This window comes from Panthera uncia, chromosome B4, assembly GCF_023721935.1.
Source record: "Panthera uncia isolate 11264 chromosome B4, Puncia_PCG_1.0, whole genome shotgun sequence".
NCBI lineage: Eukaryota > Metazoa > Chordata > Mammalia > Carnivora > Felidae > Panthera > Panthera uncia.
In genome coordinates this window covers 131,989,966-132,014,861 of record NC_064809.1, presented here as the reverse complement: position 1 = coordinate 132,014,861, position 24,896 = coordinate 131,989,966, and the positions used below count along the sequence as shown (strand labels likewise).

The 24,896-nt window shown below is 59.0% G+C and overlaps 1 protein-coding gene across 2 annotated transcripts in view; it reads left to right on the top strand.

The window, feature by feature from the left end:
• The first annotated feature begins 1,402 nt into the window (after positions 1–1,402).
• Positions 1,403–24,896, top strand: part of NFAM1 (NFAT activating protein with ITAM motif 1) — a 36,537-nt gene continuing 13,043 nt past the window's right edge. Inside the window, exons 1-5 of one of the 2 annotated variants that reach the window (XM_049627596.1) lie at positions 1,488–1,570; positions 11,401–11,643; positions 14,378–14,707; positions 15,919–16,031; positions 22,424–22,507. In XM_049627596.1, coding sequence (XP_049483553.1) covers positions 14,413–14,707; positions 15,919–16,031; positions 22,424–22,507 — 492 coding nt within the window. In that variant the 5' untranslated portion in view covers positions 1,488–1,570; positions 11,401–11,643; positions 14,378–14,412. Of the gene's footprint in view, positions 1,571–11,400; positions 11,644–14,377; positions 14,708–15,918; positions 16,032–22,423; positions 22,508–24,896 lie in introns of both variants that reach the window. The other variant, XM_049627595.1, reaches the window with a different exon arrangement.

Genomic DNA, 24,896 nt, shown 5'->3' with positions numbered 1-24,896 from the left:
CGCCGGGGTCCCCGCCGCCCCCCAGCCAGTAGGAAGTGGCTTGCGTTTATATGTCTTCCTCACCTGGTGGGCAGTCCCTGCTCGTGGGGGCCACCCTCCCGGTGCCGCCGGAGTCGGTGGGAAACCTCTGCCGGCTTTCATTGTTCATGTGCAAAGCCGCCGAGGGGAGAGCATTTGGAAGAAGGACGGAAACCGGACCCCTTTTGTGCCGTCACTGGGGGCTGCATGCGGCCGGGCGGGGGTGGGGGGCAGGCTCAGCTTTCACACCGCTGGCCATTAAATGCTGGCCCCGCGTACCTGCCCTGATCTTGAGCAAGCTGCGTTGCCTCTTGGGGGGCGTAGTTTTCTCTTTTGTAAAACTGGGAGCACCACATTTATCTTGAGGGTTCGTGGACACTGGTGGAGAAAGGAGGTGAAGGGCTAGCAGGTGCCGAAACTCGGCCGCATTTACCCCAGCCTCCTCTGCCAGCAGGCATGCTGGGATCCTCCCCACGGCCCCCAGCCCCTTTCCCTCTGCCTCTCCGGATATGCAGGCAGACGTCTAGCCCCCTGCCTCATCCAGCTTGGCCCAGTGCCGGGCTCCTGAACGCCAAGGGTAGAGGCTCCATCCTGCTGGGGAGAGGGGTGCGGTCAGCAAACATTACTGTCCCGGAGGCAGTGCCTGCTGGAGGTGAGGAAAGGGGCTGTGGCTCCGGGCCAGATGGGGAAGCAATTCATTTGTCTCCTGGTGGGGGAGGGGATGAGCTCAAGCAGAGGGCCGCTTCAGCAGGGGTGCGGGAGGGGAGGGAAAGACATCTCAGGTGAGTCAGGGAGGAGGCCTCTGCGCTGCTCCCACGGTGGCCCTAGCTGTGCCGATGACGGGCAGCTGGCCTTCTGGCACCATTCAGGGCTGGGACCGTGTAGTTCCTGCCCTCACCCTCGCTGCCGGCCCCTCCTCCATCATGCTCCCGCCCCACCCGAACCCTCCCAGCCCTTTCCACCCGGAACCGGCCCTTGGATGAGCACATCCATCAGGGGGGCCCTGGACCATCTCTGAGGGGAAGTCTGTGTGAACACAGTCATCTGGGGCTGTTCCCGCGACTTGCTCAGAGAGTCCAGGGTTATTTTTTAAAATGTTTACTCATTTATTTTGAGACAGACAGAGAGCAAGTGAGGGAGGGGCAGAGGCAGAGGGAGAGAGAATCCCAGGCAGGCTCCGTGCTGGCAGCACAGAGCCCGACTCGGGGCTCGAACTCATGAATTGTGAGGTCACGGCCTGAGCCGAAACCAAGAGTCGGATGTTTGACTGAGCCACCCAGGCGCCCCAGAAAGCCCAGGGTTATTGAGAGGAGCAGGCCCAGTAAGGCCCCGAGGAAGCAGAAGGGTGGCCAGGGTGGAGCTTTGTGGGGACGCAAAGGGGAACTGACGGCCAGCAGGCCGTCCCCTCCTGTGAACCAGAGAGGAAGGAGGAACGCTGACCAGGAGGCCCGGATGGAGAGGCGGCCTCCGTGGTGTCGGGCCCCGCCAGACCCGCTCTCGGGCCCCCAGCTCCTGGGTTTGCTCCTGTTTCCCTGGACCCTGCAGCTCGCAGGTACGGCCTCCTTCCTTCTTCCCACGCGCTCCCTGGCTCGCACATCAGAGTGACTTTCATCTGCCCGAGCAGCTAATTCCTGGGGACCTGTCTCGGGAGATTTGCTGGTTGCGTTTGAACATTGCAGACTTCACAGGGGAAGCCTTCAGGGACCCAGGAGATGTTTAGCTAATGCCTTGCCAAGGTGGCTTTTGAAGGGGTGGGGACGGCGCTCCCCCCCCCCCCCCCGCCCCCACTGCTATGTTCACAGTCTTCTTCCGATAGCCTGTACTTTGGGCCTTAAACAAGGTGGGGGGCAGGCATGCTGCGGCCAGGGGGCGTCAGAATAGGCGTGGGGTCAGTGGGGAGGGACAGCTCACCCCCAAGGAATCTTACGGTGGAGCCACAGAGTTGACCCTGCAAAGCCGCAGAGCCACCCTCAGCCTTGTTCCCCGTGTTAGCCAGGGAGACGAGGGGCAGCCAGGGGCTGGCCACCAGGAGCACTGTGCCCCAGGCCACAAAATTGTCACTGTTGCCAGAAAGGGTGGCACTCTCCACTTCCTCAAGTCCAACCAGAGGCCGCAACGGGAGCTTATGCCGTTCCCAGGACCAACGCTGTGCCCCCTTTCCTGGCCCCAGATCCCCTCAGAAGCTGGGTGGCCTGGATCCAAGCCACCCCCAGGAGTGTGCCTCACTGGGCTGTCCACACCGGGGTCCCTCTTGGATTCCCAGGCTCCCCCCGCCCCACTGTGCAGCCGAGGAATGTTTCTTCCTCTTCGTCTAGACTTTTATGCCCCCCTTCTGCTTCGTCCTCTACCTTTTTCTTTATACCGTAAACAACGGCAGCTATCCTTATTGTCGTGGATTAGCCTCTTCAAACACTTAATCTGGACTTTACTCTCCCACTCAGCCCCGCTCCGGCCTGCCTTGGGGTACTGTCCCTGCCAGCCACTCAAAAACAGGGAAACTGAGGCCCAGGGAGGCCAGGTAGCTTTCCTGAGGCCTAGAAGGTGAGGACAGGTCAAGGTTAGACCTGAGTCAGCCTGAAGCCCAAGCCTGGACCCTTGGCAGCGGGCTCGTGGGGCTCCTCTCCGCTTTCTTTGTAAAGAACATTCCTCATAGAAAAAATTCTCTCCCCTCCCCTCAAAAATGCAAGAGCTGACTGTGGTACCTACTGTAGGTTTCCTGGGCTGGGCCCTTTGCGACATCATCCCCTTCAACCTCGTGCCCTTTGCACCTCTCCCGTCCCCCAGAGATGGCCGGCTCGGAGATGGTCTGAGGAAACGCAGCCTGCTGGTGGGACTCACGCTTAGTCATTTCTAACTTAATTTCCTTCCAATTCCCGTCATTTCTTTTTGTGCGGCCCCTCCTCCCCCGAAGGGACCCTGCACGCCTGGGTAACCGTGGATGACACTTTGCGGGATGCTGCTGTGAGGAGCGCTTTTGTAACTGTCTTCACTGTCAACACGCAGCACCGTTCCCCCCAGTGTTGCAGCGAAGTTTGTGCAAAAGAGAAACTCTGCTCTTTCACAAGAGGTGGAAAAGCCTGGGGATCCTCCAGCACCTCCTGGAGCAGCAGACGGCACCCCATTTCTCTTGGTCCTGCCCCTGCGGGTGCCTGGCTCTCTCTGTCACTGACGCCCAGGGTCACCGTGCCATTTTCCTGAACTGCAGAAAGACGCAGGGTTGAGTGCGTGCGAGGGCATTCAGCCTGAGTTTCGATCTGAGCTCTGTAATTCGCCCCAGGACCCTGGGCACAGGTTCCTAATGTCGCTCTGCCTCCGCTGCCTCATCTGTTAAATGGGTGGGATGGTAGTACCTGCCCCTGGTTGGGGCTCAGAGGATGTCCTAGCTGAGCCTAGCAGAGCCCATCGAAACTGAAGATTCAGTTGGCCAGCTGGATATCTTGGCGAGCCCACTGGCCCCTTGGGGTCTTTCTGACTTTTCCAGTGGCCTCTAGCACAGCATCCCAATAGAATGGTGTGTCAGAACCGCTATTGTTCCCAACCCTCCTCCCATCGTGAGGCGGGACTCAAGCTTGCTCTCCTCTGGTCTTCTGAGCTCCCTGCCAGTTCTGCTTTTCTCAAAGGGTCTGGCAGCCACTGTGGTCTCATGGGCAACTGCTCTCCCCCAGGGGTGGCTCGTCAGTCACCTGCTGGGGGTTTGGGGCCAGACAGGCCAGGTTCTAGTCCTACCTTCTTCTATTGACTGCTGTGTGACCTTAGGCAAGGGACTTAACCTTTCTGAGCCTCTGTGTCCTCAACAAATGTCAGTCCCCTTTCTCTTCCCCGCCTTCCCAGAACTCTGGGCTATAGTGATTTCTCAAGTGTCCTTGGAGGAGGACCGGTTCTAGGCACTGGCGGCAGGGGGGGGGGTACCCGGAGGTGAAGAACCCGTACCCCGCAGCCTGGCAGAAACGCTGAGATCTGCCCAGAGGACGTGACGGGACATGACCCAAGGAGGGAGTTACTGATGCCGGCTCGCCCTCTCCCCCTTGGCTCTAGACTCAGGTGTCCCCGCTCGCTTTGTTGTCCTAAAGATGTTCAGGAGCCTCCTGCCTTCTTGCCCGCAGCTCCGAGCCTCTGTCAGGATTGGCCTCTGCTTTTCATCTTTGTCTAATCCCAATAAAGAGCTTGCGAGGCAGGCGGAGAGAACCGCGGAGGTGGGGCAGGGGGAGGGCTGGAGGGGGCAAGGGAGCCGAGATGGGGAGGAGGCAGAGCAGGTGGGTGGGTGGCAGGCGCAGCGTGAGAGGCCAGAAGGCAGAGGCAGGGGGAGGGAATGGGGAGAGGTTCAGTTTGACTGGAGAGGAGGGGCTCTCGGCGGAGCAGTGGGTTACGAATCCCACTGGGCTATATTCGGGTGGATTTCAAATGCCTGTCAGGTAGGGGTTCCGGTTGGCCCTGTCGTCATTGCTTTCTCTTTTTAACTCGTGAGCTATAATACGTACACGGAAAAGTACAGTGTTCTAAAACAAAGACCTGTGCGGCTCCCACTCAGAGAACGCTGCAGGCCCCCACAGCCCCTGGTCCCCCTCCTCCCCCCACCAAGACACCCCTCTCTCCCACCCAGACTTTTAGGCCAATCGTGTCCCGGCATCTCTTTATAGTTTTGCCCTTCGGTATGTGTTCCTGAATGGTATAGACTGGACTTGCCTGGTGTTGAACTTTGTATGATCAGAACGATGCCGTATATTCTTTTGTGACCTGCTTCTTTCGCTCCAAGTTATGCTTCTTAAGATAGATCTAGTTGACGCTGTGGCTGTGGTTTGTTTATTTTCATTGCTACCGAGCAGGGATCACAAGCAAAGGCCCCAGGGCTAAATCCAGCCCGCTGCCTTTTGGCCTGCGAGGCGTGAGTGGTCTTTCTGTTTTTTAACGGTTGGAAAGAAATCGAAAGAAGACCATGTCGTGACACGTGAAGATTATACAATAGTCACATGCCAGTGTCCATAAATAAAGTTTTATCGGAACAAACCACACTCATTCATTCGTCGATCGCCTGTGACCGCTGTCACCCTACGTCGGCAGCGTTGAGTAGTTGCGAGAGAGACCATCTGGCCCACGAGGTGTAAGATGTTTACTCTCTGGCCCTTTACGGAGCACGTCCACCAGCCCCCGCTGTGGAGCGTCCCATTGGATGAACTCACTGCAGTCATGGAAGATGTGGCCAAGTCACCTGACCACGCTGAGCCCCCCACTTCCCCGGCAGGGCGCTCGGCACCCTCCCGTGCAGACCTCTTGCTAAGGTGACAGGAAGATACCGCCAGGACCACCGGTGGCCCTGGGACCTCCATCAGGGAGCCCTCAGGAAGGGCCCGTGGGGCGGGGTGCCTGTAAGAGGTGGTGTGGTGAACCTGATGTGTGTCTGCTCTCCTCAGGGCCGCATGGGCCGTGCGGAAGAAGGTGAGGTCAGAACCAGGTCTGTGCTTGCTGTCGGTGGGTGGCTCAGGGGAAGGGGACGCCAAGCCAGGCCAACCCACAGGCTGGTATCCCACAGCCCGCAGACGCCTCGCCTGCCGCTCTGCTCATAGGGCCCAAGGCCTATTTCTGAAGGCCCCTCGGCAACTCAAAGCAAAACTTAAAAGTTTAAAAGGGTACGTGCCTTTTGAATCAGCAACTCCCCTTCTTGGACCAGAAAACCTTTATATACGAGGATGGTCGCTCACGGGTCCGTGGACCACGGCCGGAGACTAACTCACTGACATCGGCTGGCCCCTTGCTGCGGGGGGTTTGGATAAGACCCTCTCCCACCCCCTGGCCCTGAGCTGTCCTTTCCTCCGGCTCCTGCCTCCCACACCCACAACCCACTTTGGAGCCATGCTGGAGGACTGCCTGCCGCTAACCCTTTGCTTCTGCTCCCTTTTCCTGGAAGGGGTCCTCTCACTCCCCCACCTGGTGACTCCAACCTGTCAGCCAAGGTCGAACTGTGCTACCTTCTCTGTGGTGCCCATTGTGGCCCACTCAGCCAGGCCCCGACAAACCCAATGGCCGGCTTGCCCCACCAGTTCACCTGTGGTTCTGAGCCTCAGGAGCTCAGAGGTCTGAAGGGCACGACTGGGCTCACCGGGGCAGGCGAGGGTGCCGATGGCACCAGGAACACATGCCCAACCTTAAGAGGTGAACTGTGCACAAAAAGCCGGAGAGAGGCCTAAGAGAGAAGGTGCAGGCTGGGGAGCTCTGGGAGGAGGAGGAAAGGTCAAAGAGGGAGGCACCGGCAGGTTAGGGTCAAGGCCAGAAGCTGCAGGAGCCACAGCTTAGCCTCCAAGGTCTTTGCTGAGCTCCGCTGGTGGTGGGAGGGGAGGAGGCCTACAGGAGGCAGGGACAGGGCTGGCCGAGTGGAAGGAGAGGGTGGGGAGGACAGAGGGCAGTGAGTGATTTTGTGCCTGGAGGGTACCGGGTCTTTGGGGAGGTAGAGATTTAAGAGAAGTCAGGATAAAAGTGATCTGGGGAAGGCGTCTACAGGAAGGAGTTAGTGTGTTGACAGCCAGAAGCATTTATATTTTAAAAGGAGGCTGGAAGAGGAGGGGGTCCCAAGCCCTCAGACCGAATCACTAATGCAAGGGGGTTAGGCAGCCGAGGAAGACTGGAACTCTGTAGTATTTCTCTTGTTGTCTTTCTTTTCTTTAAATTTTTTTTTTAACATTTTATTTATTTTTGAGACAGAGAGAGACAGAGCATGAACGGGGGAAGGTCAGAGAGAGAGGGAGACACAGAATCTGAAACAGGCTCCAGGTTCTGAGCTGTCAGCACAGAGCCCCACGCGGGGCTCGAACTCATGGACCGCGAGCCATGACCTGAGCCGAAGTCGGCCGTTTAACCCACTGAGCCACCCAGGCGCCCTTCTCTTGTTGTCTTTCTAACACAAAATGTGACTGTGTCAATTCCCAATCCAGAAGCCCACAGAGGCTCCCCCGGGGTTTCCAGGATGACTTTTGCCACCTTCCACCTCCCGCCTCCCTGAGCCCCCAACCCTTACGACTCCACTGCGCCTTATTGAGCCCCCCAACTACCAACAGGACGGGTGTCTGGTTTCCAGATTTCTCGAAGCTTCATCCGAGAGGTTTTTGCGCTGAAACCCCCCTCTCCGCCCTCCTCCCCCACCCGGCTGCCTCCGATTCCTCCTTCAAAGCCCAGCTCGTAAAGGGATGTGGACGAATCATCACGAGGTCCACAGCCGTGATGTCACGGCGGCAGAACCGCGGGCCGGTTCAGTGTTCTTGATCTTTCGCTGCAGTGTCTAGAATTTCTACAGTGAGCATGTCTCGCTTTTATAATGGGGGGAAGAGGGCCTAAAGAATCATAGTTTGAAAAACAACGGACCCCGTCCAAGGGTCATGCCTCCAGGAAGTCTCTGCCCCCTCCCGGCTGGGTTGGGTCCCCTCCTCTGGGTTTGTGCAGGCTCTGAGACGTCTCTTTATCTCCCCACTCTCCAGCTTCACCAGTCAGCTCTGCCCAAGGGCAGGGCCCGGTCCTCCCTGGCAGGACTTGGAGAGAGCATACTGCGGTGGGTGCCGTGGCGGGGTCTACCCTCTCACCCTTCCTCTTTGGTCCACTCCGTCCTGATGCCCTTCTTTGCTGGCAGAGGAGGGTACAAAGGGAGAAACGGAGTCCAAACGAGCTCCAAAGTTTGAACAACTTGCCTCTTCACAAAGCCGAAGGAGAGGTGATGCCGTAAAAATGCCAATTAAGACCCACGAAGCTTCTACATTTCTGGGACCAAACATTTGACATCCTGCACTTGGTCTGTGTCCCCTCCTGGCCGCGGTGCACCCCGGGGTCCAAAGATTGGAGGCTTTAGAACAGAATGCAGGCAGGCTGTGGAAATGGCCCCCGAGGCAAGCCACATCCGTATGTAGCTTTGTAATTCGGAGGTGTTGAAAGATGTGACAGCCAGTCTGATGGCAGTGTTGGAGGGCACCAGCACTAAAAGCTTCATAACACACGCTCTCTGTTCAAAGGTTGCCTTCCAACGCCTGCTATACGCTTCTCCCTAATCAGCCACTTGGCCACGCGCCGTTGTGTTTGATGCCCGTGTCCTGAAGGACTCACCCGTTTTTCTGCGGCATCCTGGGATGCGTGCTCAGGCAAATGGCCGAGCCCTGTGATAAGACCGGCAGCCCCACTTCTGTGTCTTCCCGGGAGCCCTTCAGATGGGCCTTGAAAAAAAAAAGGCATGGTCTGAGAAATGCCAGAATTAAATTGGAGGGCAAAACTACATGCCTCAAATAAAGACCGTGGGAACGTCTTTCTTCTGTAGCTGGGGAATCAAAGTATTTTCCTTTAAAATCGACCTGAGTCGGGATGGATACCTTTGATCGGCACGTCTGGCTCTCACACCCCTCCTGGTTGACGATGCTGACGCTCGGGGGCTGTGGAAGGGATTGAGTTCCGGGCAGAGCGGGGAGCTGGGGCCAAGGCCTGGCTTAGGAGTGGGTGGGTCAGAGGGGCCTCGAGGCCAGGGCAGGTGGAAAGAGTGGGGAAGGAGGGAGCACCAGATTTTGGGGGTGGAGGGATGTCATTGGTGGAGTGAAGGAGGGACACTGGCTGCCTCTGCCACCGGACCAGTCTGTGGAGGGCTCCTGGGGCCCCTTGCTTTCTGCTCTGGGAGCCACAAGCTCTCCTTGAGCTGGACAGCAGTCGCTGTCCCCTGTAAGCTGCAGGGTCATTTCTGATGAGTACCTTCGTCCCCAGATCCCATAGGCTGCCAGACATGTCTGCCTATTAAATGACCCAAATCTAGGGAAATGGCCTCCGAATTTTTAGCTTCCTTTAAAGGGGTGCAGCTCTTGGGGCACCTGGGTGGCTCAGCGGGTTGAGCGTCCGACTTCAGCTCAGGTCATGATCTCACAGTTCAAGAGGTCGAGCCCTAAAGCAGGGCTCGCTGCTGTCAGTGTGGACCCCCCTTCGGATCCTCTGTCTGCCCCCCTGCCTTCTCTGTACCTCTCCCACTCGCACTCTCTCTCTGTCTCTCTCAAAAAAATAAATAAACTTAAAAAAAGTAAATAAAGGGGTGCAGCTCTTTCATTTGAGAAATGTTTTCTTTTTCTTGCTCTCAGATTTTAAAACTGTAGCATAGACCAGTGGTTAAGAGTGTGGGGTTAAGGGACACCTGGGTGGCTCAGTCAGTTGAGAGTCCAACTTCGGCTCAGGTCGTGATCTCGTGGGTTTGTTGAGTTCGAGCCCCACATCGGGCTCACTGCTGTCGGCCTGTCAGCCTGTCAGCGCAGAACCCACTTCGGATCCTCTGTCCTCCCCTCTCTGCCCCTCCCCCACTTGCGCTCTCCCACCAAATAGGTAAATATCAACAAGAAAAAAGAAAAAAGAAAAAAAAGGGTGTGGGGTTAAGGACCAGCTTAAAATCACATCCCCACTCCTGACCAGCTGTGATGCTGGGCGAACCTCTTCCTTTCTCAGAGCCTCAGTTTTCTCATCTGCAAAAGGGGAGGCACCGGTGACCCCGGGGACATTAACGTGTCTCATCACGGGGCTTACCAGCAATGCCTGAGAAACTGTGCCAAGCAGGGGGAGTCGGGCACCCAGGAGTGGCTCAGGAAGGAAGGAAGTCCTGCAGATTGAGAGGGTGACGGCACAGTCCTGGGAGAGGAAGGGGACAGGAGGGCGTTCTGAGCAGTGAGACTAGCGTGGGCAAAGACTCAAGAGCCTGGCAGGCCTGGTTTTTGGGGGTGAGTGAGCAGAGGGCAGCTGAGCTGGGCCGCGCAGGGCCTGGAGGCACGGATTGGATCTTCCAATCAAGGGACTTGCAATTTTTATGTTTTAAAGGTGGCCCAAAGCTAAGGGACGCGTGTTATAGCATGACCCCGTCTGAACCCAGTTACGTGAATTTAACTGAAACCAGGAGGTCACAGAAATTGCCCTTGTTATGCACAAAATGCTTCGTGTTCTATTTTTTTTTTAGCTGCTGGTGTTCACCATGTAAATTGGTTTCAGTCTCCTTCCTGGGTCTCCCCTGGTGGGGCAGCCCAGCAGGGTGAGCAGGATGGTTTGTGGCTCCCTCGGGAGCAGTGCAGGGCAGGTCTCTGGTTGCAGGGGAGAGGAGCCCAGGGGAGGGGAGCTGTCGGGCAAATGGGGGCGTGCGATGTGTGGGGTGTGGGGAGGGCAGATGGAGCGGGCACCCTTCCTGCATCGAGTCAAGTTCTTTGACCGCGAGCCCCTCCCCCAAGGGACTCAGCACAGGGTCGCGGGGCCAGGATGGCAGTGAGACGCCTGCAGCTGGCTCTCCAGCCCGCGGCTCAAGCGGCCACAGACTCAAAAGAAGAACCAGAAAAGGAAGGATCTGGTGACAGTGGGTGGCAGACAGACTCTTTCCCAACAGGGGCAACAGATCCTCAGGATGGGGGGAGGACAGAGGGACACTGCCGGAGAGAGGGCTCTCCGGGCTCTGAGCCCCTGCACTTGAACACGACACACCTGGCTGGGGAGCCTGGGGACGAGGCCCAGGGTCTGCACCCCGGGGTGTCACCCACTCCCTTGTGTCCAGGCCAGGCCGGGGCCCGGGGAGCTAGACAGGCTGTCGTGCTGGCAGGCCGCCCCGCTGCGGGCCTGTCGCTTACACAGGCAGAGGGTCAGGCTGCATTTGGCCTTCCAGACTCAGCGAGGACTCCTCCGACCTCCTCGCCTCTTTCTGGTGCCCGGGGAAGAAAGGCAGCTTGGCCTGGTGGCCCCTCTGATGTTCCTGGCCCCACTTAATCCCATGCCAACCCTCTGCTGCTCTCCCCGATTTTCAGGGGCAACACCAAGCTTCGGAGAAAGAAAGCCACCTGCTGGAAGTGGCACAGCCTTCGGGCTGCAAAGCCAGGATCCAAACCCAGGCCTGATACCTCAAGAAACTGGGCTTTTCCCAGGCGCCCCCACCCACGCTTCTGGCCAGGCCCCAGACTTCCTAGCAGTCCTGAGAGCTACAGAGAAGTGAGGGGTGGAGGGTGTGCCATCCCTGAGGACACCCGTCCTGCCAAGGGCTGGTGGCGGGGCGGGTGGGGGGTGGGTGGCGGAGGGCTTAGCTGTAGAACCTACGCTGCCCAGCAAACCGGCTGTGCTTGTAATGGTGTGGGGGAGGGGAGGGAAGATCTTGGAGATGCCTTGGAAGTAAGCAAGCTCCGGGGCAGGGCTGGGCTGGGCTGGGGGCCCTCGGGAGCGGGGTCCTCTCAGGCCGGGGTGGTGGCCCTTCGGAGTGGGGTCCTCTCAGGCATCACGCTATTTCCCAGTCCCATCTCTGGCCATCCTCTCCTCACCACCGCCCCACCTCTGCCTCGGCTCCACGCAAGCGTCGTCCCCAGGCCCTTCTCCCTACCAGGCAGGGAGCTCTGTGACTTGGACGAGCCCATCTCCCTACAGAAAACAAGCCAGGCGTCTCCCTCCTCCCTGCCTGAGTCCTGGCCTGGGCTGCACCAAGAACCCACCGGCCTCCCGGAGGATTATCCAAAGAGCGACTTGGCGGGGCTCCCGCGGCCCCGTAGACCTTTCATCGCAGGGAGACGTTGCGGGGGAAGCCAAGCCAGCCCGGCCGCTCCAGCCGCTCTGGCCAGCGGTCACTCGCAGGCAGACTCGGAGCCCCGGTTCTTCGTCTCTCCAACCAGGGTAACAGCCAAAAGGCTGAACTCGGTGCGTGCTGAAGCAGCGTCTGGGGCCTGTGCGAGAGTGAGGGGTGAGGGTCCCCTTCTCTTCTCCCCCCTGGAGCCCCCTCGGCATCCTTCCCCCCGTGTCAGCTGGGTCGAGACAGGGGACGGGGAGGGGGCAGGGAGAGGGCAGAGGAGCCCTGCTGGTGGGGGCTGTGACAGCTGGCCCTGTGCTCTGGGGCCCCCTGTGGCTCTGCCTCCCTCCTCAGCCCCAGGAATTTAAGTCCCGCCCTCAAGTCCTCCTCCCCGGGCCGCGTGCCCCTCTGGGCGGCCCATGAAATGCAAGAGGGTCCCCAGGGAGCTCGCTCTGCCCCAACCCACCTCGCCCGGCGGGGGACACACTTCCTTTGCCTGAACGAGGGCCGAAGGGTGATACGGCCATCAGCAGGTGCGAGGTGGACACCAGCCACCGTGCCACCCGCGTGGGCGCCCTGGGGGACACACTCCAAGCTTTGAGAGGGTCCCACTGAAGCCCCTCTGGGTCTGGGGCGAGGCCTAGGTGCCCAAAGGGCAGGCGGGTGCCCTCTCCAAGCCTCTCGGCACCCATGCTCTCTGTCACGCGGCCCCCTGGCCTCCAACTCTGGGAAGCTGGGACTTGGGCCAGGGATCTGCATGTGGCATTGGTGCCACCGTGAACCAGCCCCAGGCCAGGCCACACTGGACTGTGTCCCTGACTCGACTACCCACCTTGTCCGGGGGGCTGGTTTCACATCCTCAGCATGGACAAAGCCTGGGCTCAAATCCCGCTTGGCCACTTAGGGACTCCGTGGCTCCGGGCCTCTAGGACCCTCTGGGGTCTTTGTCTGCAAAATGGGGCTGCGGTGGTGGCCTCAAAGGGTTGTTGTGGTGTTTAGCTGTGCCCAGCCAGGGCAGGGCTGGCACGGCCTAGGTGGCAGCCAGGCTGCTGTGGTCCGGGCTCCGGGGTTGCTAACACCCCAATAAGAGCAAGAGGCCTTGGAAGCGGTGGGCTGCACCATCCGGCCAGGACCCAGGCTCCTTCTCGGCAGTGACAGGCCTGCCCCCCTCCTCCTCGTTTTTTACCCGCTCTTCCCAGGTTGTCCGTCCTTCCTGGTCGACAGAGACTTGCCTCCTTCTTCGCTGCTGGAGAGTGTGGTTTCTCTGAGGTCTGGGGCTCTCCTGTCCGAGGCAGACCTGACCCGGGGCCACGCGCTGTCGCGATCCTAACCTTCTGACCATAAAATAACGAACCCTGGCAGAATGCAGAACGAAGGCCATCTCTTTTTATAGATGTCCCCCGAATTGTAAAGATTGGCCTAATCACACTAGCACGTTAGATCATTTTCTAGAAGGATACCTCAAACGGGGAAATAATTTTGAAGACAATTGGATGAACGTCTTCCTGCTAGGACAAACAGGAAGGTGGCCTTGGAGTAGTGACAGCGTGTCTGGCCTCCCCAGGCCTCTTAGACACACAGAGAAGAGACGCGGAGGCCCTGGGATGGGCGGGTGGGGGGGGGGGAGGCAGAGACGCCTCCTCGCCGGCCCTGGCGAGACCACTTTCCTGGTGGTTTTGGTTGGCTTCCAACCTCCCGGCCCCCAGGAGGAAGCACTGGCCTGGTGCCGTTGCCTGGAGGGCCAAACGGGACAATGTGGCTGAAAGGGTGGATCCCGTGCTGAGTCTGGGGACTGGGTGGGAGGAGGCCAGATGAAGAGGGGGGAGTCCCAGGCCCAGGGGCCTCAGGGGTGGACGCAGAGCGGGAAGTGGCCGTGGTGGGAAGGGGGGAAGGACTCCAGCGTGACCTTGCTAGGCAGGGCAAGGAATGTCCCGACAGAATCTGGGTGTGACAGATGACACCTCCCTCACAGAGTGACGGTGGGACACAGATGAGAGCAAATGCTTCTTTCTTCCTTCCTTCCTTCCTTCTGGGGAGCTGGGGACCCAGAAAACCCAGGACTGGGGCTCCTGATCTGGGGAGCTAGAAATGTTGGCATGTGGGCTTGAGGGTTCCACCAGATACCCAGAAGGGCCCATGACCTGGAAAAGGCTGAAGAGCCCTGGTTTGGAGCAACGAGATCGAAAGGCAGGGAAGGGGTTCCTAGTGCAAGAGGCCAAGGCCCACTGGGACACCGCGCCCCTGAAGCCGCAGGGAACAGGGTGGGGAAACAGCGCCGCTGGGTGCGACAGACTCAGGGCAAGGTTTGTCCCTCCTGATGCCTGGCGTGCCTCCTCCTTCAGGCAGGGGAGAGCCATGGCTCCCCTCTGTGTGTCTTCTGCCAGGAAGTTCTTCCTGCCAGGAAGCGTTTCTTGATTTTGTCTCCTGCCTCCTTCCTCTTTTACTCCTTGTCCTTCGGCAGCTTTGGGTCTTTTCCAACCGGTGCTCTTATCCAACGTGGCTTCCCGGCCTTTGAGTAGGGATGCGGTTAGGAATGTGGGGTCTGGAGTCTGCCTGCCTTGGGCAGGGCTCCAGCTCCACTCCCTACCTGCTGAGAGATTGAAAGCTAGCAGGGTGACCTCCCTGACCCTCGGACTCTTCCCCTCTGTGAACTGGAGCTCTTACACACTTTGCCTTGGGTGTGCCGAGAGATGCAGGGTTGTACGTACAAAGCACTTGGCTTTACCGCACACCGTGGCTGCGTGGCAAGGTAGGAGTGTGAGCTGAGGCCTTCAGGAGGGAGAAGGGACTGAAGCGGCCCGGAGGGTAAGCTCCCGCTCTCTCCTTTTCCTTCCCCTGCAGGAGGACAGTTGGTGACCCACATCGGCGCCCCCATCATGGTCTCTCTGGCCAACGAGACCATCTCCTTTGGCTGCAAAATCTCCTACCCGCACAGCCCCGAACTGAAGAACTTCACAGCCTGGTACTTTCACGTGGACCTTCAGAGTCAGAGGAGCTCTGAGAAGCAGATCAACTGCTCATCCCACCCGGTCAAAGAGAACCAGACGCACAGCCTGAAATGCTGGGTCACGCCCCAGCTGCCCAATGCGTCAGCCACCGGTACCTACTACTGCTCCGTGCACTGGCCAGACGTGATAAGAATCAGCGAAGGAATCTTCATCCTGGTCAGAGGTGAGGCTCTGACCCCTCGCGGGGTCTCCCCAGGGCGAAGGGCCCAGAGAGTTCACACTGCAGGGTTTGGGGCCCCGGACCTAAAGCGGGGAACATCTCATCTACCAGCTTTGGCAAAACAGAACAGGGTGTCCTCGGGGAGCCCCTGGCCGCACAGGCGTGCCGACACCCACCTCGGTTCGGGAAGGACAGAGGCCTGGGATGGAGCTATGCCTCTGGCCACCCCACGGGATACCCGAGAGAAACCACTGGGCCCTGGGTCTCGGTGTCCCTCCGGCACAACGTGGCGGGGGGGCTGGGCACAAGTTGGGCTGCTGTGTGTGTGTGTGTGTGTGTGTGTGTGTGTCTGTGGCAGCCCGTGACTGAGCTCTGGGCTCATGTGCGTATTTCTGGGAAAGCTTCCTAGTTTCATCACATCCTCAAAGGAGCGATGACTATAGACAGTTAAGAACAGCCTATCAGCAAAGCCATGACTCTCTGACCTGCCCCGGGGCCTCCCGCCAGCGGGGGCTGGGGGCTGGGAACGCCACGGAGCTGGGCTGGCCAGGGTGCGGCTGTGGGCCTGGCCTTCATGGCAAAACCCTGCCCGTCAAGGGCTCTTACGGGGAAGAATGAGATCCTGTGTGCAAGGGCTGGTGTCTGGTAATAGGAAGTGTTTGATAAATAACAGACACTGATGTGCCTGGCACGTGGTTGGCACTCTGCAGTTTTCTGCCAGCCAGATGGAGGGAGGGAGGGTGGGAGGGAAGGATAAAAGGATGGACAGTGCCCTTCACCTACCCCTGGTGCAGGCCAGCCACCGGCTAGGCCCAGGACAAACCCGGCCCCTCACCCTCACCGCACCTGCCCGCGTGAGCCCCGTCTCACCTGCGGCAAACAGGAGGCCCTGGGAGATGGCATGACTCACCCAGGGTCCCACAAGCGGCAATCGGTGGCACCAGTTCACCCCGAGACAGGGGCACTTGAGAAGCAAAGACGTGGTCCTTGCCCTTAACCAGAATCAAGGCGGCAAACACAGGGGCTTAGCCAAAAGCAAGGACCTTGGTAGAGGTGGGGGCTTGGGGGGGGGGGGGGTCCCTCGGCAGGGAGCGTTGTGAGTGGAGTCCTGGGTAAAGGAGAACATAGGAATTGGGGGCCCGGGGGTTGGCCGGGTGGGGTGTGCCCAGCCTTTCTCGGGGAACTAACCCTCTGCTTCCCTGCCCTCCTCCTAGACACAGGGTACCAAGAGCCCCCACAGGGCGCCCAGAAGCTTCTGCTCTTTTGCTTCACGGGCCTCCTGACCCTCCTGAGCATCTTGGTCACAGCTCTGCTCCTCTGGAAGAAGGTAGGGGACGCACCCACCCAGCGGCGCTGTTTCCCCACCCCGTTCCCTGCGGCTTCAGGGGCGCGGTGTCCCAGTGGGCCTTGGCCTCTTGCACTAGGGACCCCTTCCTTGCCTTTCGATCTCGTTGCTCCAAACCAGGGCTCTTCAGCCTTTTCCAGGTCATGGGCCCTTCTGGGTATCTGGTGGAACCCTCAAGCCCACATGCCAACATTTCTAGCTCCCCAGATCAGGAGCCCCTGTCCTGGGTTTTCTGGGTCCCCAGCTCCCCAGAAGGAAGGAAGAAGCATTTGCTCTCATCTGTGTCCCACCGTCACTCTGTGAGGGAGGTGTCTCCCCACCGTGCAGCCCTGGGAAGTGAGACCCAGAGAGGGGGGTGACTTTCCCCTGGTGGTGCAGAAAGCACGTGGCCATTAGGGCTGGAGGGCAGATGGATTGAGCGGTTTTGTCCAGCTCCACGCCTGGCCGACTCCTGCTGGGGTTGCCTCCCCACAGGGGTCTTGTTGCGGTCCTTGTCACCCAGCCCTGTGGTTTCTCGTTCTACGCCTGCCCGCCCTCCCTGCCAGGCAGCAGGTGCCATGAAGACAGACACCAGGGCAAGCTTGTTTCCGTGGCTCCGCGGGTGCCCAGGCGTGGTGGGTGCTCGGTAAATGCTGGGTGAAAGAATAATGCGTTACCCAGTGGGTGCCAGGTTCTGTGCAGCTCTGGGGTGCAAAGATGGCCATCAGGGCCCCGGGCTGCGGTTTGGACCCTCTGTCCTGGCTCCTTGAAGGCTTTAATCAGAGCAGCTCAGGCCACTGTTCCCTCCTCTAGGGACCAAGAGCTTCTCTGCTCCTTGCCTTGGGGGCCGAGCCTGGGGAACATCTCAGTCAGCTGAGGCCCTGAGTGTGGGGCGAGGGCTCTCGCACAGCCATGTGGGCTCCTTGGGTCAAGAAAGTTTCAGCAGCTGCACCCAAAGTGCCGGTCCCTATCTACACCCAGGGAAGCACCCCGCCCCCGCCCGGAACCCTGAGATGGGAATTCATGCGTTCATTCATTCAACACTTATTTATTGAGCACCTACTAAATTCCGGGTCCTGTTTAGGCCCTGGGGCTACAGCAATGACTAAAATTCATCCCCAGGAAATCCCTGCCTTCGTCGAATTTGATTCCAGCTGAGGGGAGACAGACTATAAACAAATACACAAATAAGTAGCATAACGGGTGCGATCAGTGTTGGGGGAAAATATAGCAAAGCAAAGAGGGTGGTGAGTGTGGAACGAGAGAGCTTGCTATTTTAAGCAATAGCCAGGGAGGACCTCCCCACAGCACACCCGGAAGGATGGGGGACAGGCAGACATCAGGAAGAGTGTGTCCCGCAGGGGAACAGCAGGCGTGGCTGCTCTGAGGCAGGAGCTGCAGGGAGACCCACGTGGGTCGCGTGGCCTGAGTGCAGGGAGGTGGGGGGAGAGATGGCAGGCCTGGGACTTGAACCCGGGCCTCCGTTTCCCACCTCGTTTCAAGGCTGGAGACATAATCGCTCTTCCAGAAAAGGTCTCAAAGGTCCAAGGTCTCAAAAAAGGTGGATGCGGCCACTTTATCTGCCACTAACTTCCAGAGGCTGCCTCTCCCACCAGCTGTGGGCCAGAGCCTGGTGACAACCTCAGCTGCCCCTCCAGTTCCTCTCCTGTCCTGTGATCTGCTTTGGGACGCCACAGATGGGGGCTGTGGCCTTGGCATGGCCTGTTCCTAATTTGGCTCATCCTGCCGACAAGCTGCAGAAGGGGTCCACTCTGCTCTGGCCAGGTGCGGACTCTGCCATGAGGTCCGAGAGGGCCATGCCGGCTCCGTGGGCCCTTGCCCTCCACCCCCCACCCCCTGCCCCTGGCCTGGCCACAGGGACAGCTGAGCAGTGAAGGCAGAAGATGGCAGGAAACGCTTCTCTGGGCCTCGCGGGAATCCCAGGATTAGGACAGGGACCCACCCGCCACTGGGCCCACTCTCCCTCCCTCCCTCAACCAACACGTGCTGAGCACCTACTGTGTGTCCAGCTTGGCTCTCATCCTGCACCACTTCTGCTCTTCCCATGACGGCAACGGGCAGGGCGGCTCTTGATTGGCTTGCCCCTCAGCGAACGTCTACTGGAACTGGGGTGTGGACCCAGAAACCGTGCTTCAGGCGGGGGTGGCGAGGGACCCACACTCCGTCTGTGGACCCCCACGCCAGGCTTATGTGAGTGACTACACAAGCGGCTTCTGTGGGCGCAAAGCACAGCAGGTGGAGGGCAGAGCCGGGTCAGGGCGAGACCTTGACCCTGAGCCTCCGCTTCAGCCGCTGTTCTGCAAAACAGGATTGTGATGAGTGGGTCTAGGGTCCCGCAAGGCCAAGGAGGCACCAGGCACAGAGTAGGTGCTCAGGGAAGTCTTGGGAGGCGGGGTCAAACTCAGCCGATCCCAGTTTGACTTCCAATCCCAGCCCCTCACCCCGCTGCCTGGCTTCAATGACTCCTACCTTCCCTGCCTCCTTCCAGGAATAGCTCTCGAATATCTAGTATATGCCAGGCACTGGGCTGAGTGCCAGACACAGTGGAAAGCAAGACAGATGCAGTCCCTGCCCTCGCTTCGAGCCATAGCCCTCTCTGAGCCTTGGTTTCCTCCTCCAGAAATCGGGAGAAGGATAGATTTTCCCCCTCACCTGGCCAGGGTGGAAAAGACAGCGTCTGCGAGGCACCAGCTGGGTGCCTGACCCCCAGGGGAACGAAGTGCTTAGACACGTCCTGTCTTCCCTCCGTGCACGTATGGAAGGAAGGGCTGGTGCAAGACCCGGCCTTGAAGGAGAGAGAACTCGGAAGGCCACAAGTTCCTGCTGCCTTCGTGTTGTGTCCCCAGAGCTCCCTGGAACTGGATCCAAATTTGGGATGCAGACCCCGTGGATGCCGCTCCAGAGTTGGATGGCCGCCAGTGGCCCGTCCCCTCGCAGGCCAGCATGGTTTGAACCGAATGCAGGAACCGAGCATGCAGGGGGCCCTCCCAGCCCGTGACCAGGCCAGGCAGTCGGCCATGGGGGCCAAGAGGCAAGAGGAGAAGGGAGGGGGAGGCACAGAGGACCCCAGGAGCACAGGCAGCTGTGGAGAAATGAATCGAAGCCAGGAGCCACTGGCCCAGAAAAGGCCGATGATTTCCTGCCACGAGAGCAGGCTGGAGGGCTCCCACCCGGCTTGGGGATGAAGGCTGGCTTCCCCGGGAGTAGGCTGATCGGTCCTCAGCCCTGGAGGGCATGTGACACAGCAGGTCTCCCTCCTCCGCCACAGGCTTCTTCCCCAGGTTCCAGGACCCCCGGGCAGCCCTGGGCTGGTCACACATATCTAAACATTGCACGTCTCAGACCCCCTCTTCTGTGCTCTCCCTGCTCGGTCTACACTCCCTGGTGATGGCTTTGCTCCTGAAGTGATGTTCCTCACCCCTGACGCTGCCCAGGCTCCTCCCCGAGCTCCAGACCAGGCCCGCTGTGTGAGGCCCACAGGCGTCCGCACCTGACATCACTCTTTAGCATCCAGATCTGCCCTGTCTCTGCAAATGGCACCATGTCCCCAGATGCTCAGCCCAAAGCCTTAGAGCTGTGCTGGGCTCCTCCCCCTCCCCCACAGCAAGCCCTGCCCACAATCTGTCTGCGATCCAGCCCCTTCTCCCCTGCCCCGCCCCCCAGCCTGGGGCTGCCGTCACCCCTCACCGGTCTCCCTCCTTCCACTCTTGTCCCCTCCGGCCCTGCTCCCCACACCCGTGCTTTGTGTTTGCCACTGTTTCCGCCACCGTAACTTAAGCCCTAGAGGGCAGGGACTTCGTCTCCCCCTTGCCAGGGGGAGCCTGACACATGCTCAGTGCTTGTGGGAGGAGTGGCTGAGTAAGTGAGCACTGAGACCTGGAAGATGAGTCGAAGACGGCCAGGCTGTGAGGTAGGCAAGGCGACGGGATTGTTCCCATTTCACAGAGGGGGAAGCTGGGGCTCTACAGGTTTCCTGAGCTGCTGGCGGCCACACGGATTGGTGTATTCATTTGAAAAGCCCAACTGGAAGGGCACATGTTGATGGCAGGGAACAAGGCACCTGGGTAGGGCAAGGCTGGCTCCAAGGGGCGGAGCATCCCCAGCCCCGAAACAAAATGCACTCATCTGATTTTTCGGGGGGCACCCCCTCTGCGCCACAGCCCAGGACCCCCCCCCCCCCCCCACTCCTGGAGATCTCTTGCCTCTTCCCCTTACCGCCCCTCGCCACTTGCAGCCCACCCAAACCGGCGGGAGTGGAGAAGCCTTAGAAAATGCAAATGTCACCAAATCTGGTGGCTTCCCTGCCCTCCGAGGGAAGACACTGTGGACCCCGCCTCGTGTGGCAACGCCCTCGCCAGCCTCCTGCTCCTCTGCTGCCTTCATCTTTCACTTCCATCGGCTATTTTCCATCAGACAGTCCATCCTCGAGCGTGTCCCTGACACGTGATATTCCTGCCCTCATGCTATTCCATGCGTTGTCCCCGTGGCCTGTGACACTTTCTCAGACTCTTCTCCCATCCTCAGGAGACAGGGCAAGCCCTCCGAAGTCTGCCCCGGCCCCCTGGCAGTCTCGGGGCTCCCTCCCACACCCCCACAATGGTACTTACCTGCCTGGTGGCCCCACTGGTCTCAGGAGAAGCACCGCGAGGACAGGTTTGGGTCTTGCCCCTCCCCCCCTCCCCCCCCAGGGCCCAGAAGAGCCCCTGCCCATGAGCTCGCACCCACCAGCCTTGGCAGGGTCAGCGAGGGGAGAGGCACCAGGCCCCGGCTGTCTTGAGGTGAGCCATGGCCTCTGTGACAGATGGTGCAGGGGAGGGACACTAGATTTGGAACAGGACGTCTAGGTTCCGTGCAAAGGCGGTCATTGACTAGCTAGACATGCCTCAGTTTCCCCCTCTGTAGGGTCTACTTCCACAGGCAGTAAAAAGAATCAAATGAGAGCAAGTCTCAGGGCTGTTTTGTAAGCTGTGAAGTGCCACGCGGGTGCCAAGGCCTATCTAACCGCCCACGAGACCTGCGCGTTCGGACAAAACAGAGAGGCGAAAACTGATACTCTCAGGTCGGCCATCTTGGTGAATCACACGGACCCGGGTTCAAATCCTACCTCTGCCCCTTCCGGCTCCGGGGGGGGGGGGGGTCGCTCAGGCGGGTCGCCTGCCCTTTCTGAGCCTCCCCGTCCTCACGTGGGGAACGGAGGTGACGTGAAAACCTGTCTTGCCGGTGTGTTGAGAAGCACATGAGGTAGGGCGGGGGCATCCGGTGAGACTTCCTCTCCTGGGCAATGATTAGGCTGCGACCGGGGTGGCGCCGGCTTCTGCCTGACAGTTGAGGAGCTCTGGAGAGCTAATCCGAGTAAACGGGCTGGGGACGGGCAGGCGGCCAGGATTTTTCATCAGCCCCTGCCCCGAGACGAGGCCGCCGTGGCTCCATTGGTGGCGGTGTGGTGCCTGCCACGAGGAGGGCCGTCCTCCCGTTGGAAGCGCTCAGACGCTTTCCACCGAGACCACACTGTTAGCTCAGCCCTGGTCGTTGCGGCAGGTTCGCCTCTCTCTGGCCACGTTGACTCTCTTGAAGTTCCTCGAGACCTCAGGGCCTTGGCACATGCCGTTCTCTCTGCCTGCCTCCCCTCCCTCTCTTGCCCGACGTAGTTCCTCAGCGTTCAGGGTTAAAACCCCCTTTCTGCCAGGTGAGGGGTATGCCCCCCCCCCCCCCCAGAGTGCACCGGAGGCTCTCTGTCCTGTCGGTCAGCGCATGAACCCTGCTTTGGCAAAACTGGGAGTTCATCGTCCGTCTCCCCACGGGGTCCTCGGTTCCAGGAACGCGGGGACGGCGTCCGCCTCTTTGGACCACCCGGCCAACAGGAGGTGGCTGACGGGCGTGTGTTGGTTGGCCGAGGACTGAGTGCCAAGTACTCGTGCCCTGGCCACCTCCCCGCCTCTCTGCAACAATCTCGCGAAGGAGGGTTCTTGCTGGAGAAAGTGAGGCCCGGAGGGGGGAAGTGGCATGAAGGAGGCCACAGGGCCAATGAGGGGCAGAGTGGCACCGGACATCGGACCACCCACAGCAGTCAGCTCCGTAGCCAGGGGCCCTGTCACCGTGTCCTGCACTGCCTGTCTCCCCTGAGCCGGGCACTGGCTGACCCCGTGGGGGTCTTGACCACTCCGTAAGCGCAGGCAGATGGGTGGCTGGACGTGGGTCTTGGAGGCATTTGCCCCGTTTCCTGGGGGAAGGTGGGTGGGAGGAGGTGCTGAGTGATCAATTTCTGAGCGGCCTGGTGACAATCTGCTATTTTTCCTCCCCGGGGGGGGGGGGGGGGGTCTGCGCGGTGGGAGCTGCCCATCCCCCGCCCTGACGCCCGACTCCTTTCCTCGCAGGGACAGATGCGGGCTCCCCCGAAGCACCTGGACCCCGGCACCGCCCACGGCCAGGAGCAGCCTGTGGCCGAATCCATCTACACAGTGAGTCTTGGGGCCTGGGCTCCCTCTGCCTCTCTCAGGCCTGGCACAGGGGCCGGGGCCGGCTCAGCCATGCACCGGCTGCGTGACCTCTGAGCCTCCAGTTCCCAGCCCGCAAACTGGGGACAAGAATTCTAACCTGGCGGGATTTCTGTGAAGATGAGCAAGCGTGTGGCCCCTGGCCCCTGGCGGGCAGGGAGCTGTGAGGTGGCCCCGGGCCCCGCTCCCTGGCACGCCCCTCCGCTTCTGGGACAAGGGCCAGCCGGGGCACGAGGTGGGGAGGAATGAGTGACGTTGACCGGCTCAGCAGCTCTTTCCTGTTTTTATTGCACGAACAGCATCACAGCAAACAGCAGAAAGAGGGAAAGGTCAGGCGCCATCGCAAGCCCTTAACACATCAACGCTTTTCAGTTTTTCACACCTCCCTTCCCCCACACGCAGGCATTGCTTCTCCTTAAAATCAAGCAGAGACACGAGCTGGGATGAGCTGGGATGTCGTGTCATAAGCATTTCCTGTCGCTGTACCTGTCTTCGTATCTACCTGGGGGAGGCTCAGCCTGGCGCTCCCGCGGGGTGTGAGTGAGCCCGCCCACCGGTCCCCACGGTCCCCACGCAGCCCCTCTCTGCCCAGCGGCCGGGAAGGTGACAACCGTGCCTTTTCAGCTACGTCTAGTTTAGTTCCACAAGCAGCGTATGCTCACTGTAGGGGAAGTGAATAAATGCCACCCAGTGTCAGCTGGGCTCTCGGCACCATGAGACCGACAGCTGCCAGGTCAGGATCTCGGCTCCACACCTGGAGGTACCAAGCCCTGCCGGGGACCTGCGGGCTCCCCAGGGGCGTGTTTGAGGGCTGTCCCTGCACGTTTCTGCCGGAACCTGCTGTCGCTGGTCTGTTCCCACCACCCGGACACGCAGGAGACGCGGGGCCACACAGAGGGCACTCAGAGTATGGCCCTACTTCCTGAGGATGGGGACAGATGGGGATGGGGCAAAGGCAATGTCCCTCCAGCACCAACAGCTCCAAATGGAACAGAACACGGCCAGCCCTCCACTCCGGGGAATTTCCACCAGCCACTTTCCCACGTGGTCCCAGACTTCCCCATGTCCCCTCTGCTCTCTTGACGACTCAGGGTATTTTCCCTGTGAGGGATGCTGGTGTCAGCTTTTGAATAAAAACATTTCTCTCTCTCTCCACACACACACACACACACACACACAGACACACACACGATCTTTCTCTCTCTCTCTCTCTGTCTCTCTCTCTCTCTCTCTCTTATATATGTATGTATGTCTATGAAGAAAATAACCATCATCCTAAGCCTATTTTCTTCCAGGATAAATACTAGTAACATCGACTTCTATACCTTCCAGTCTTTTTTCTATAAATACATACAAAGAGACCCATATACACACTCACACGTACTTTTTTTTTTTATTGGAGTAGTACAGCTATTTTTGTTCGTGTTGCAGTATCTCATGAACATCTTTCCACATGAATAAATATCCTTCTACCAGCGTGGTTTTAATGGAAGAGACTCACTTCTGCACGGAACATCTTTTTCCTGCCCGTGTTTAGATTTCTCCGAGGCTCAGGCAGACTTCTCCAGGGTGTGCGAAAGAAGCCCAACGGCCCCGCGGGGTTAAGGGGTGGTTTCAAGAGATTTCGGGACAAGAAAGGAGACGTGAAGGGAGGCCACAGACTTTGGGAGTCCATGAGGCCGGTCCCTACCAGCTGGGCAGGTAGGCATGACTTTAACGACAGGGGTGATGACTTCAGGAGCGTTTGTTGAGTGCCTACTATGTGCCAGGCACTGTGGTAGGATTCTACACCTGTTATGTCATTGAGTCTCACGTTAGGGATTTCAGATACAGGTGCTAGCCCCATTTCAATTTTATTTCCTAATTGTCTATCGTAAGTATGTAGAAATATGATTGGCTTTTGCATATTGACTTTATATAGAGTGACCTTGTTGAATTCATTAATTCTGGTTTTTTTAATGTTTATTTTTGAGAGAGAGAGAGAGAGAGAGAGAGAGAGAGTGAGCAGGGGAGGGGCAGAGAGGTGGGGGGCGGGGACAGAGGATCCAAAGCAGGCTCTGTGATGCAGGGCTCGAACTCACGAACCGTGAGATCATGACCTGAGTGGAAGTCGGACACTCAACCGACTGGGCCACCCAGGTATCCCAATCTTTCTTCTTTTCTAATCTATGCACTAAAAGCTATGAACTTCCCTTTAATTATGGCTTTAGCTGTATCCCCCAAATTTTGATGTGTCATATTTTTATTATCTTTCAGTTTAAATTTTCTGTTGGGATTTCTTCCTTACCCCATGGGTTGTTTAAAAGTATTTTGCTTCATTTTCAAATGTTTAATTACTTTCTAGTCATTGTTC